Below are 12,004 nucleotides of genomic sequence, written 5' to 3'. Positions count from 1 at the left end.
GCAATTTCCTCCAGGTTTCCTAGGAGCCTTCATATCATTTTCTTCCTCTCCTAGATAATTACCCTTCGTCTGTTTCGTATTTTTTGCTATCATCTTTTAGTTTTCCCCCTAAATGGCCTTGTGTTCAGTTTTATCATGTCAGTCTAACCGATCCACTGTAACTGCCCCAAATTGTCTGGAATTACAATGTTTGGCTTAAGGTCTTAACATTTTCCATAAAGCCCTTAATCCAAGGACTTTCCTGGGAATGTAGGCTGCTGTGTAGCGTGATGAGAGTAGAAAATAGAATGGCGGTAATAAAAGAAAAATGTCGTCCATGTGGAGAAGTTGATGTTAGTCAATGTTAAAGAACCACTGAGGCCAAGAAACAGGCTAGAGGCACTAGTAAAAATAATATAGTATAACCCAATTTATGTGGTCTCTCCAGCTGTTGTTCACAGAAGCTGTGGAATACCGGGTTCCTATTCCTTTTTAGTAAAATGTACAACTTCTTTAACATGTTTTAAGGTTAGAGCTGGACACTGTGGTATACAAACCAATAAATATTTTTCCCAACTATTAAATTAAAAATGTTGGCCTCAGAAGTGAGCAATAAATAAATAAATAAATTCCCGTTGCTGATTGATTTAAAAGTCACGCTTTTGCTGGATGCACAATAATTAAAGCATAAGTGCTATTTTACACTAAATATCTTGTGATGGCGAAAAGCTCAAATGTTTGTTTCATCTCACTTGATAGCCTTTCTCTATGAAATGTATACCTGTGCAGAGGGCCAGTGCAAGGCCTGTACACTGCTTAAGTTGCACTTAAGGCTTTAAATAGGAATTAAGTGGTGCCTAGGCCTTGTATGAATTTTAGCCTATGAAAGTATATTCAAGAAAATGAGGGATACAACTGCTGTCCGTCCCACTAAACATTTTATATTCTTCATACCATAAGCAATAGGGAAAGATGTGGTTACTGTGAACGATGACTAGATCGATACATCCACCTTTCACTGCCTCATCCCCATTATTTTTCATTTCTTCAAGACTAGATTACTTCCCTTACTACCTGTCTGTCCCAGGCCCCTATATTCCTCTGCCAAAAGGCTATTACTTACATATAGTGTAGTATCTAGTGAGCTATGTCTGCTTCAGTCAGCAGTAAATAACCTTCAGGTCCTTGTCAGGTTCCAACAACTGCTCCCAGGGTGGGCAACAGGAGAATTCTGCCACCCTGTTTCAAGGGTGCTCAGGAAGCAGGTTTGTGTTGACAAAGGCATGTGGGGAGGCCAGCAAGAAGAAGTGAGAGGAACTATATACATTAGGGAGGGGTTAAATAATATGATGTGTTACAAAGAATTAAACATGATGCAAAAGGTAAGAGAAACCATTGAACAAATTCAAACAGGAGATTTAAATGGTCAAAGCAGCTGGAGGAGGACATTAATTTTAGGAGTAGCTTTTTGATGAAACTGGGGTATGGAATGAAATGAGATGCATGGAGGCCAGACAGGAGGAAGTTGCAAGACAGAAGGATTTTAGAGGTGATGAAGAGGAGGAAGCAACAGTATTTGAGAACCTGGAATAGTCTAAGGTTATGGAGAAGAAAAAGAGAGCAGAAAGCTTTTGCAGGAAAGTTGAGAAGTTCAGTTTTCACTCTTTTGAGGTTGTCATAGTTGAAGGAAAATCTGGGAGGAGACATCAGAAGGGCAGTCAGCAATCCAAAACTGCACAAAGATAGTTTGGGTAGACAGAGATATGTAGTGTTCAAGATAATCATTCATAGGAGAGCCATATTAACTTTCTGTTGAGTAAAAGGAGCTGCAGATAATCTCTAATCACTGAATAGAGCATATTCCTGTGTACTCTATTGAAATAGCATGCGTTAAATGTTTCTTTACAATAATATAATAAAATGTCCTTTACGTAATTTGCTAAATTGCAATTTTACAAAGATTGATTCAGCATAAGCAGATGAAACCTTTTTAAAGCATATGAAACTAGACCCATAGCTCTTTTCAGGCTGTGACTATTTCACGTGAACTTTAAAATTAATTTAATTATAGGATATTCGATAAAAAGAATATCCTTTCAGATTCTCAAAGGCTTTCCCATAAAAGGATGCAGTCAGAGTCCTGTGTATCCCACACAACTGAATTCAGGAGGACACTTTTTTTCTCATTCTTTCAGCAGAAGAGAGGCATTTTCCCTATAAAATCAGAACCCATTCTCACTTGTACGCTATCCAGATCAATTGTTTCCTGCATTAAGGAATCATTCATCAAACAAGTACTATATACTAGCTCCCTTTCCCATTACAGTTCATTTCTCTAAAAGACTTGCCATGTCCTAGGCAAAGCTGGGAAAAGTTCCAAAGCAAGAAGTCTGTGAGGCAGCAGATTGGGCATTACTGACCTTCAAGAATATTTATAGATTTCAGTTAACAGAATCCTTTGCCACAGCCATACTGCCCTCACCCAATATACATTAACAAGGGAATTTTTTTGAGAGGTTGCAGTGAGAGGTGCACACTTTACTTGAAGATGGATATCTAAAACCACTGGAATTAAGGGCACTCAGCAACACACATTGATTCATGTGGTAAAAACCTCTTCTTACTCCCTCACTATATGACTATTGAATTTCCTCATTGGGTCAAAGTTGAGCATGTAGGGGTATCATGGAAGTTGTAGGAAGGTCCCAATGACCACCAGTAAGTCCTTTTCTTTTGGTCAAATTACTTCCGCAGAACGATACCAGTGAAGACACAGGAAGGAAGTTAAAAGAATTTTGTCTCACAGTTGCAGTTTTAACAAGAAAACTAAGCAAAACTTATTTTTAGTATTACAAAAAATGATTAGAGAGACAAGGTGGGTGAGGTAATATCTTTTATTGGACCAACTTCTGTTAGATTTAGAGACAAGCTTTCAAACTTATACAGAGCTCTTGTTCAAGTCTGGGAAATGTACAAGGTGGAAAAAGTTGTTTATTATAAGTAGTTAACATTTTAAGGGACCATTCAAGGTAAAGTGGCCCATTAACACCTCTCCAGTGGGGACTGATGGAAGGGGGAGTTAAGGATGCTATTAAAGGTAGTTTTAGCATTTCAAATCAGAAAATGAGGTTGTGTCTGAGATCCACCCCCCCACTCCCCATTCAGGTACAATTTTAGTTACATGAATTGTTTCTTCAGCAGAATGGAAGAAGGCTGAGGTTGTTTGACTGCAGATATAAAGGAGAGTCTCTGTTATAGTCTATATCATATTGAATTTTGGGATTCATGTGTAAGCTCTCCATGCTGGAAACAATAATTTATTAATCAAAGTGTATTATTAATATGATTTGGATTAAAGTTGCTTCTGCGGGCCCCAACTGAGATTTTTCATATTTGTATTTATTTTGTATAAGTTGCCCATCATAGTCGCATCTAGGTTCATCAAATCCCTAAGATCAAGCATTTATAATTAAGAGTATTCTCTAACATCAAATATACTGCTACTGTCTGGTCTTAATAGGGACATCCATCTGTCAGTGATCACTTCATAATTGCTATGTAATTATTTTTCCAAAAGCCTGGTTAATTAAATAGGCCTATCTCTGCGCCCAAAAGGCCACCAGACTCTAGCTCTAGTGAGCTGCCAGAGAAAGAGCAAATTCTCCAGGCAAAGACCCTCCACTGAGAATGACTTGTTTCCAGTCCTAGAGAGTTTTATCCCAGGAACTGACAGAAGTAGCACCACAGTCAAAGGAGCTGTGCCAGTTTACACTAGCTGAGGATCTGGCCAAATTAGTTTATCTTAAATGACACCATGCATTTATACTGAAGCAACACTTATAGTTACTGAAGGTAGATTGGGAATGTGCTGCTAGAATTGTTGTACTGAGGCAGAGTCCAATAAAAAGACTGAATGTGCTTCTTTACAGTGTTGGTGTGATTCCAAAATTACTTAGAATTACATTTATTTTAAACCTGAAGTTTTTTGAAAACTATTTGATACAGATCATCTGTCACTTTAGATCTGTCACTAAAATATTTTCACAAAAGCAGAAGCTAGTGATACTCCATTTTTGGAGGCTGACTAGTTAAGTCTAGAGCAACCAAACAGAAAACTGTGGGATGAAAATTAAGGTAAGAGTATTTTCTTTGAAACAGAATTGTGCAAAAGATAAGGATGACTGAATCTGTAAAGAAGCATTAAACGTTAAGAATGTTTCATTGCCTTAAAAAGAATTCTACACTTGCTGACTTACCACACGACAATAAATAATAGTTTTGGTTTATATACATTTGCAGGATATTTTGCTATGAGCCAGAAGAAACTTAGTTTAAAACATAAAAAGTGCAAGACTATATTAGATTTTTTTCTAATTGTTCCTCAACAATTTTTTCTAATTGTTCCTTCATTTAAAGTTAGAACATTTTTCTTTCACTATTCTAGATTAAACCTTTTGTTTCATATATGTAGTTTGTACTGGAAAATAAAGCCTTACATTTGCAAAAAAATCTGTTTCCTACTGTAGCAATTGTCATATAATTTCCATCAGGCCTAGATGCGTTGTTTTCAAAACAGAATTAGTAATTCCATTGAACATAAGAGCTGCTCATGAGTCAGACCATGGTCCATCTTGCTCAATATCCTGTCTCCAACAGTAGCACATACCAGAGCTTCTGGGGTAGTGTACAGAACAGGCCAATTATGGAGTGAACCATCCCGTCTTCCACTCCTGGCTTCTGGTAGTCAAAGGTTTTGAGTCACCCCAAGCGTGGGGTTGTGTCCTAGTCATTGATGGACCTATCCCCCATGAACTTGTCCAGCTTTTTTTAACCCAGTTATACTTTTGGCCATCACAACAGCCCATGGCAATGAGTTCCACGGGTTAATTGTGCATTGTGTGAAAAAGTATTTCCTCTTGTTTGTATTAAATCTGATACCTATTAATTTCATTGGGTGACCCTTGGTTTTTGTATTATGTGATGTGCCAATAACGCTTCTCTAGTCACTTTTTCTACACCATTTATGATTCTATAGAGCTCTGTCATTTTCCCCTGAGTCAGTGGTGAGCTGGAGCCGGTTCGCACTGGTTCGCTGGAACCGGTTGTTAACTTTAGAGGCCCTTTTAGAACCGGTTGTCCCACGAGGGATAACCGGTTCTAAAAAGGCTCTAAATTTAACAACCGGCCAAAAGTGGTACCTTCGACACCAACTCCATGGGTGCTCTAGGGCTGGAGCACCCACGGGGAAAATTGGGTGAGTGCAGAGCACCCACGGGCAGCTCCCCTCCCTGTCCCCATCCCTAGCTCACCTCCGCTCTGCCTCCGCCCCTGAGTTACGCTCCGCCTCGCTCTGCTTCTCCGCCCCCCGGCTTCCCATGAATCAGCTGTTCGCACGGGAAGCTGTGAGGGGGGGCTGAGAAGCAAGCGGCGGCTTCGCGCTCAGACCCAAGGAGGCTTAGCAGAGGGTAGCTGGGGCAGGGGGGGGCGCGAGGAGGGCCGCCTGTGCTGCAGCAGGTAACCCGGGGGTGGGTGGGGGAGCACAGGGGAACTGCTCCCCGCCCCAGCTCACCTCCGCCTCCCTGGGCCTGAGCATGAAGCCACCGCTTGCTTCTCAGCCCTCCCAGGCTTCCCGCGTGGACAGCTGATTCACAGGAAGCAGGAGTGGGGGCTGGAAAAGCAGAGCGGGGTGGAGTGTTCAGGGGCGGAGGCGGAGAGGAGGTGAGCTGGGGCCGGGCGCGGAGCTGCCGGTGGGGGCTCTGCTCCCACCCAATTTTCCCCGTGGGTGCTCCAGCCCCGGAGCACTCACAGAGTCAGCGCCTAAGGCGCCACTTTTGATGTGATCAGTGGGGGGAGCGGCCGCTCTCCCTGCTCCCCCCCAGCTTCGCTACCCCACCCCTCGGAGCCAGAGGGACCTGCCGGATGCTTCCTGGGAGCCGCCCCAGGTAAGCACCACCGGCAGGTCCCTCTGGCTCTTAGGGGCGGGGTGGAGTGGGCACCCACTACGGTGGCCCACGAGACCCTCCTGCCCAGTTCCGAGGGCAGTCAGGGGAGGGGGGTAGATGGGGCAGAGATCTGGGGAGGAGGGGGCTACGACCCCCTCGTGGGGTGAGGAGGGAACCAGTTGTTAAGATTTTGGCAGCTCATCACTGCCCTTAGTTGTCTCTTTTCTAAACTGAACAGCCCTAATCTTTTAGTCTCTCCTCATATGGAAGCCATTCTATTCCCTTGATCACTTTTTTTACCCTTGTCTGAACCTTTTCCAGTTCCACTGTATCCTCTTTGAGATGGGGCGACTGGAACTGGACACAATATTCGAGGTGTGGGCACAGCATGGATTTATATTGCACTTTGCATCTTCAAAGCACTTTAAAAACATTAACTAATATTCATTCCATCCCTGTGCAGTAGGTGAATATGTTATGATCCCCATTTTGCAGAGACAGAAACTTTGGCAAAGGGGTTAAGTGATTTCTTCTAAAATTACAAAGAGAACTGAATGTACCAAATTTTAGACCTCATGAATTTCTGGCTCCCATTAATCCCAGACTAGGCAGCTGGCAGCAGACGTTAGATTGGTGACAGTCTGTTTTACATAATAGTGCTAGAGTCCTGAAAAAAGAAATGCTGGAACTCACTTATAAGTGATAGAACCAGAAGTACTGGAACAGCCTTTTGGCTCCCCCAAACAGTGCCAGAACATCATTTCAACTCTCCAGAAAAGTGTCAGAATGACGTTCCAGGACATTCCAGCACAACTCAGGCCCTGCTGCTTTCTAGCTGTCCAGAGCCTGTCTTTAGGGCTCTAGACCCCTTGTTCGCTATCCCACACAAACCAGCAACAGCAACTGCTTTTCAAGGCTTCAGATCCCCACCCCCCCACCCCCCATCCAGCGGCAGTTTTGGAGGATTCTGGGTTATTCTTTCATCCATTCCACCTCTGCAAATCTGACAGCAGCTTCTCTCTGGGACTCCAGGCTCACTGTATCCTTTCCGCCTGCAACTAGTCCCCAACCTACTTACCTGCAGTCAGCAATGTCTTCCCTTTGGAGTGTAGACATACTATTTCCCTTCCCCCACAACAGACAGCAACTTCTCTCTCCAGCTTCTGGCTCCCTCTTTCCTTTCCTCCCTCTCCCCTCACCCCAGCTCAGGGGTGGCCAACATGTGGCTCATCAGAGGTTAATATGCGGCTCCTTGCATAGGTGCTGAATCTGGGGCTGGAGCTACAGACGCCAACTTTCCAGTGTGCCGGGGAGTGCTCACTGCTCAACCCCCTGCTCTGCCCCAGGCCCTGCCCCCCGCTCCGCCCCTTCCCCCAAATGTGCTGTGCACTCCGTCCTCCTCCCTACTCCTCAGAGCCTCCTGTGCATGCAAAACAGCTGATCACGGCAGGCGGGGGGCATGGGAGGGAGGGGGAAGTGCTGGAGGGGGGAGGTTGATGGGGGGCTGCTGATGTATTACTGTGGCTCTTTGACAATGTACATCGGTAAATTCTGGGTCCTTCTCAGGCTCAGGTTGGCCATCCCTGCCCCAGCTGCTAGGGTGGCTCTTCTTCCAGGCTATGGGCTGTTGATTGCTGCCCTCTGTTCCAAGCTCCAGCAGCCACTAAGCTCCAGCAGCCACCTCTTCAGGGTTCTGAAATGTGGTTGGGTGGATGACAAACAGGGGGTGAGAGGTACTTACTCCAGGGCTTTGTACAAGGATGAGACCTAGGGGGCATCCGTTTGCCTTCCAGCTGCCTGGCTCACCACCATACCAGCTTGGAAGCAGTCTTGTTTATCATGCAGCCCGCCTGCCTACTCCAAATTGCCATGCCCCACACAAATAAAGGAGCATGGTAGAGAGAAGACAGGATGGGTTTGTTTTTGGGGGGAGGTGGGTAGGGAGCAAAGGAATTGTTTTTTGTGGTGAGGGGAGAAGACCAAGAATGGAGGCTAAGGAGAGAGACGGAAGGATTGATGGATGGATGCCAGGAGGTGAGAAGGAATAGATTTGATTTGTGGGAAGAGAAGGAATGGATTTGGATGGACACATGCATGCAGAGAGTGTTTGTCAAATAATTTTGTCTGATAGAATTGTATGGGCTGCCTGAGCCCACTGACTCCCAGCCTGGTGCTCATATCACTAGGTCACGGGTCTCTCGTTTTGGCCTAAAAAGCCTCTGGGATAATATGTAGAAAAACTCAGTTTTGCCAATTCTCATGATTTTATTGTAAGTCCTGTAACATTTTGGTGCTGTTCTTAAAGCCCCAGGTCCTGGGATACCGTGATTACCTGAGTACCTCAGCTTTTATCTGGGAAAAAAAAATAATAATAATTTTGAGCGCTTATGATTGTGGAGAAAAGCTTGAAAATGTGACCTAAGTGTGCCCTGGCAAACCAGAAGGCAAACAAAATGTACTTAACATTTATTATTTTTTAAAATCTCATCATTTTTAAGCCAATCTCGTGACTTTTGCATGGCTTGGCTCACTTTTGAATGTGTTTTGCAAAACTGTTCAGTTAGACTTGCCCGTTGGCTTTGTTCCGTGAAATCCATAGCCCACTGAAACCTCCCACTTCCCCTCAGAGCCACCTGCTTCTCCTCTAGATGAAGCTTGTTGGATGAATACATTTCACCAGCTTTTCTCCTGTCCCTCAGCCCTTTCCACTGCTGCTCTCATGTGGGGAAGAAAAGAGGCAGATCTCTCCCTCAGAAAGGTTCTGCGAGAACGGGGAAGGGCTGGCAAGATTCAGTTAGCACTATTAGAGTTCAGAGTAGCAGCCGTGTTAGTCTGTATTCACAAAAGGAAAAGGAGTACTTGTGGCACCTTAGACTAATTGGTTAGTCTCTAAGGTGCCACAAGTACTCCTTTTCTTTTCACTATTAGAGTTGAGTCTCGAGGTGAGCAGGTGTCCATGTAGGAGAGGTCTGTGAATCGGTTTCACTGCATGCGGATATCCCCAGGAGTGCTCTTTCTTCTTACGCCTTCTGAGCAGCCAGCTCGGGAAGCTTGTGTTGCCGCATCTCACATTCTTTCCTTGCAAGGCAGATGTCTTTGGGGAGTGACGGGGAAGCAAGTGCTTACCCCTTCTCTTGCTGTTTGAAGCAGTAGCCATGTGTCTTTCAGCCTGGCAAGGAGGGGAGTGGCACTGTGTTGAGAAGGAAATTAGGTGTCTCGGCGAGGGGTGTAACTATGATTTAAAATTTAAGATAAAGGGTAATATAGAACAAATTGGCATCTAACTCATTCTGATGCTCATATTTTATTAAGTGAGATGCCAGCCAAGTTTCAGACGTAAAGACAGATAATAAGGCTTGATTCTTGGAGTTCTTGGTATGGGAATTTAAACATGATTCTTTGCATGTACGTTAGTAAAAATGAAAAATACACATTTAAAAACGTTCTTGCTATTCCTCTTTAAGATTCTCTGTATTTTGAGTAGATGAAGGATATTGCTAGTTATTGCTAAATTATTTTGTGTCAGTTCATATGACTCTTGAATCTCATGCTTGAAGGAGACAAAAAAGAGACAATAGAAATATAATGGATGTTTTCACGAAGCAAAAGAAGTATCTCTCAAGTGTAGCCTGCTTTATCTAATATGGATTTGTAGATTATAAACAGTTACCAGAATCTATCAGAAACCCTGAGTTTTAGGATTTCCAAGTAGACTGTAAGGGTTGGTCGCACATCGGGTACCTGGCCTGGCTGGTAGGAAGAGTGTTTATTTTTATTTAATCTTCAGTAAATAAAAAGATGGGCTCATGAAAGAAGCTGCCACAAATATTTATTTTGTCACATTTTATGCATAGTGCTTTTCAGGCATATCAGAATGTATTTTGCTATGTTTTGTTTAAATTTATTTTAATCCAATTTCATTATTTGACTAAGGTATATAATTCAGTTGCATTTTTTTTTAAACAGATGTGGGAAGAGGCCATTGCCTTGGGCAAAGAACTGGCAGAACAGTATGAAAATGAAATGTTTGATTATGAACAACTCAGTGAACTGCTGGTAGGTTTCTTTTACATTCAGTTTAAATTAACATCGACATTATCAACCAGTTTCTGTGGAATTTCACTTTTTAAGTTTTTTAAATAATATTGAAAATGCCTCTTACCTTGTTTATACTAGCCCAGTGGGGGAAGAATGATTTACTTGGCCGCTTGGGGCAGATGTAGGCTGGCAGATTAATTAAATGACCATCTTTGGAAGTGACTTAAGTGGAAAATGTTTGGTTTTTTATGTTGGAACGAAGATATTCTGATTACAGTTTGCTTGTGCACAGAAGGAAATTTGGGGTTTTTAAAAAAATAGATGGATGTATCTTAGCAAGATGTGTACATGAAAATTCCTTATCATTCCTGGAGCAATTAAAGATAGAGAGAACTCAGACTTTGATAAAATTATTTTAAAAATTGTAAACTGTATGTAAAGACAGTTATTTCAAAGGGCATCTGTATAATAACTTTACCAATAACTGTGGCGCTTGGAGCTTGTTAGTAGTAATGAGGTGTACTGAACAGAATATGGGACTGGAAACCAGGAAATTGAATTTTTTTCATCTCTGTCACTGACCTACTATTTAGCCTTCAGAAAGTCACTTAAAGTGTTTTTTTACTTTCAAAATTGACTAAGTATGCCAGGCATTTTAATTATTACTGGGCACACTAAGGCATGACTTGAAAAGATACTGGGGAGGAGAAGGCAGACACTGATCCATTACAAAAAGTTGTGAATCACTATTGTTCTAGAGATATATGTTGATTTCTCCTTAGCACCAACGGTACCTAAATTCTGCTTCAGGAAACCTGAATTGTGAATATGCACTTTCCAATTCAGCTTCTCATCAATCCCATTTTTAAAAAAATCTTCTTTGTAATTACAGAAACAGAGGATCAAAATAATTTCCTCTCCTGAAAACTGGCTGGTCTGCAGCAATAACTGCGGGAGATACAATTAAGTGTTCCAGACTGTAGCCATGCTCTGAATTCTTGATCTCATTGTGAATCCCAACAAAAACTCGGGGATTCCTTCTTGGAATCTCATCCGTCAGGGAATCCATTTATGTATAGACTTCAGGAATAGTTCATATCCATAAAGAGACTGATCAATGTAAAATCATCTCTCCAGATGGTACATTCTCTCCCTGGGGAATGCAGTTTCTTGGCTTTGTTGCTTGCCTTGAGATTATATCCTTGGCCTGCTTCTGAGTTGAGATCCATCAGATGTTCCTTCTGTGCATCACATCCAGCAAAGAATCAAGCATGGTCCAAGTGATATGTAGTCCCTTGCATATATAACTTTTTTTAACCATTCCACAGATGATTTTCTCTCATATGGTGATCCCACAACTCAACACTGGTTAAGAGAACTTGTATGTCTGATGTCCATTTAACTGTTCTAACTACACTTGTGAGTCTATCTGGTTAGAAGATGCATGTGGAGATGGTAGGATGGCTCCACCATCATATCAAGTGATAAAGCTCTATTGAAAAGTTCTAGACTCAAGAGCTATATGAAGGACACTTCTACTGCTACTTACATTTATGATATGTGGAACAGGTTCTAGCAGCAAACCAGTTCTAGTCTAGTCTGACAGTTGAGCAGCAGTTGTCTATGTGAATGTGAAGGGGTTCCACTCACTGCAGGAGTCCCTCCTTGTGGCTAGGTCTGAGAATTAGCTCTCGCCCTGTCTGGCACCCCATTCTGTTGGTGCTTGCTCTGTGGTCCCTCTCTCTTTGGGACTTGGGGTACTCCATCTTTACGACTTGACCCTTGGATCAGATCACTATACAGTCCCCTCTCACTGGAAGACTGTTTTCAAGTGGCCGCCTGTTCCAATTATCCAGGTCCTGTGCCACTTCCCCTCTGGCTATTAGGGGAACCTGGGTCCACCAGCTACTCTGGATTCCAGAGCAGAGACCCTATGACCAGCAACCTAGGTCTGCTCAGTCTCAGTCCCTATTGCTGTTTCCCTGGACTCCTTCCTAATCCCACCTCTCTACCTTCTGGCCTATCTCTGGGTTTACCTACACTCT

At 43.0% G+C, this 12,004-nt stretch overlaps 1 protein-coding gene across 2 annotated transcripts in view; it reads left to right on the top strand.

Annotated features, from left to right (window-relative positions):
• DOCK1 (dedicator of cytokinesis 1) overlaps positions 1–12,004 on the top strand; it is a 551,011-nt gene that overhangs the window by 466,969 nt on the left and 72,038 nt on the right. For both annotated transcript variants that reach the window (XM_073354059.2, XM_073354058.2), the window contains exon 39: positions 9,888–9,977. In XM_073354059.2, the coding sequence (XP_073210160.1) occupies positions 9,888–9,977 (90 nt within the window). The remainder of the gene's footprint in view (positions 1–9,887; positions 9,978–12,004) is intronic.

This window comes from Lepidochelys kempii, chromosome 7 (assembly GCF_965140285.1).
Source record: "Lepidochelys kempii isolate rLepKem1 chromosome 7, rLepKem1.hap1, whole genome shotgun sequence".
NCBI lineage: Eukaryota > Metazoa > Chordata > Testudines > Cheloniidae > Lepidochelys > Lepidochelys kempii.
Note: the sequence above shows the minus strand (reverse complement) of the source record. Positions and strands in the feature narration are given on the sequence as shown.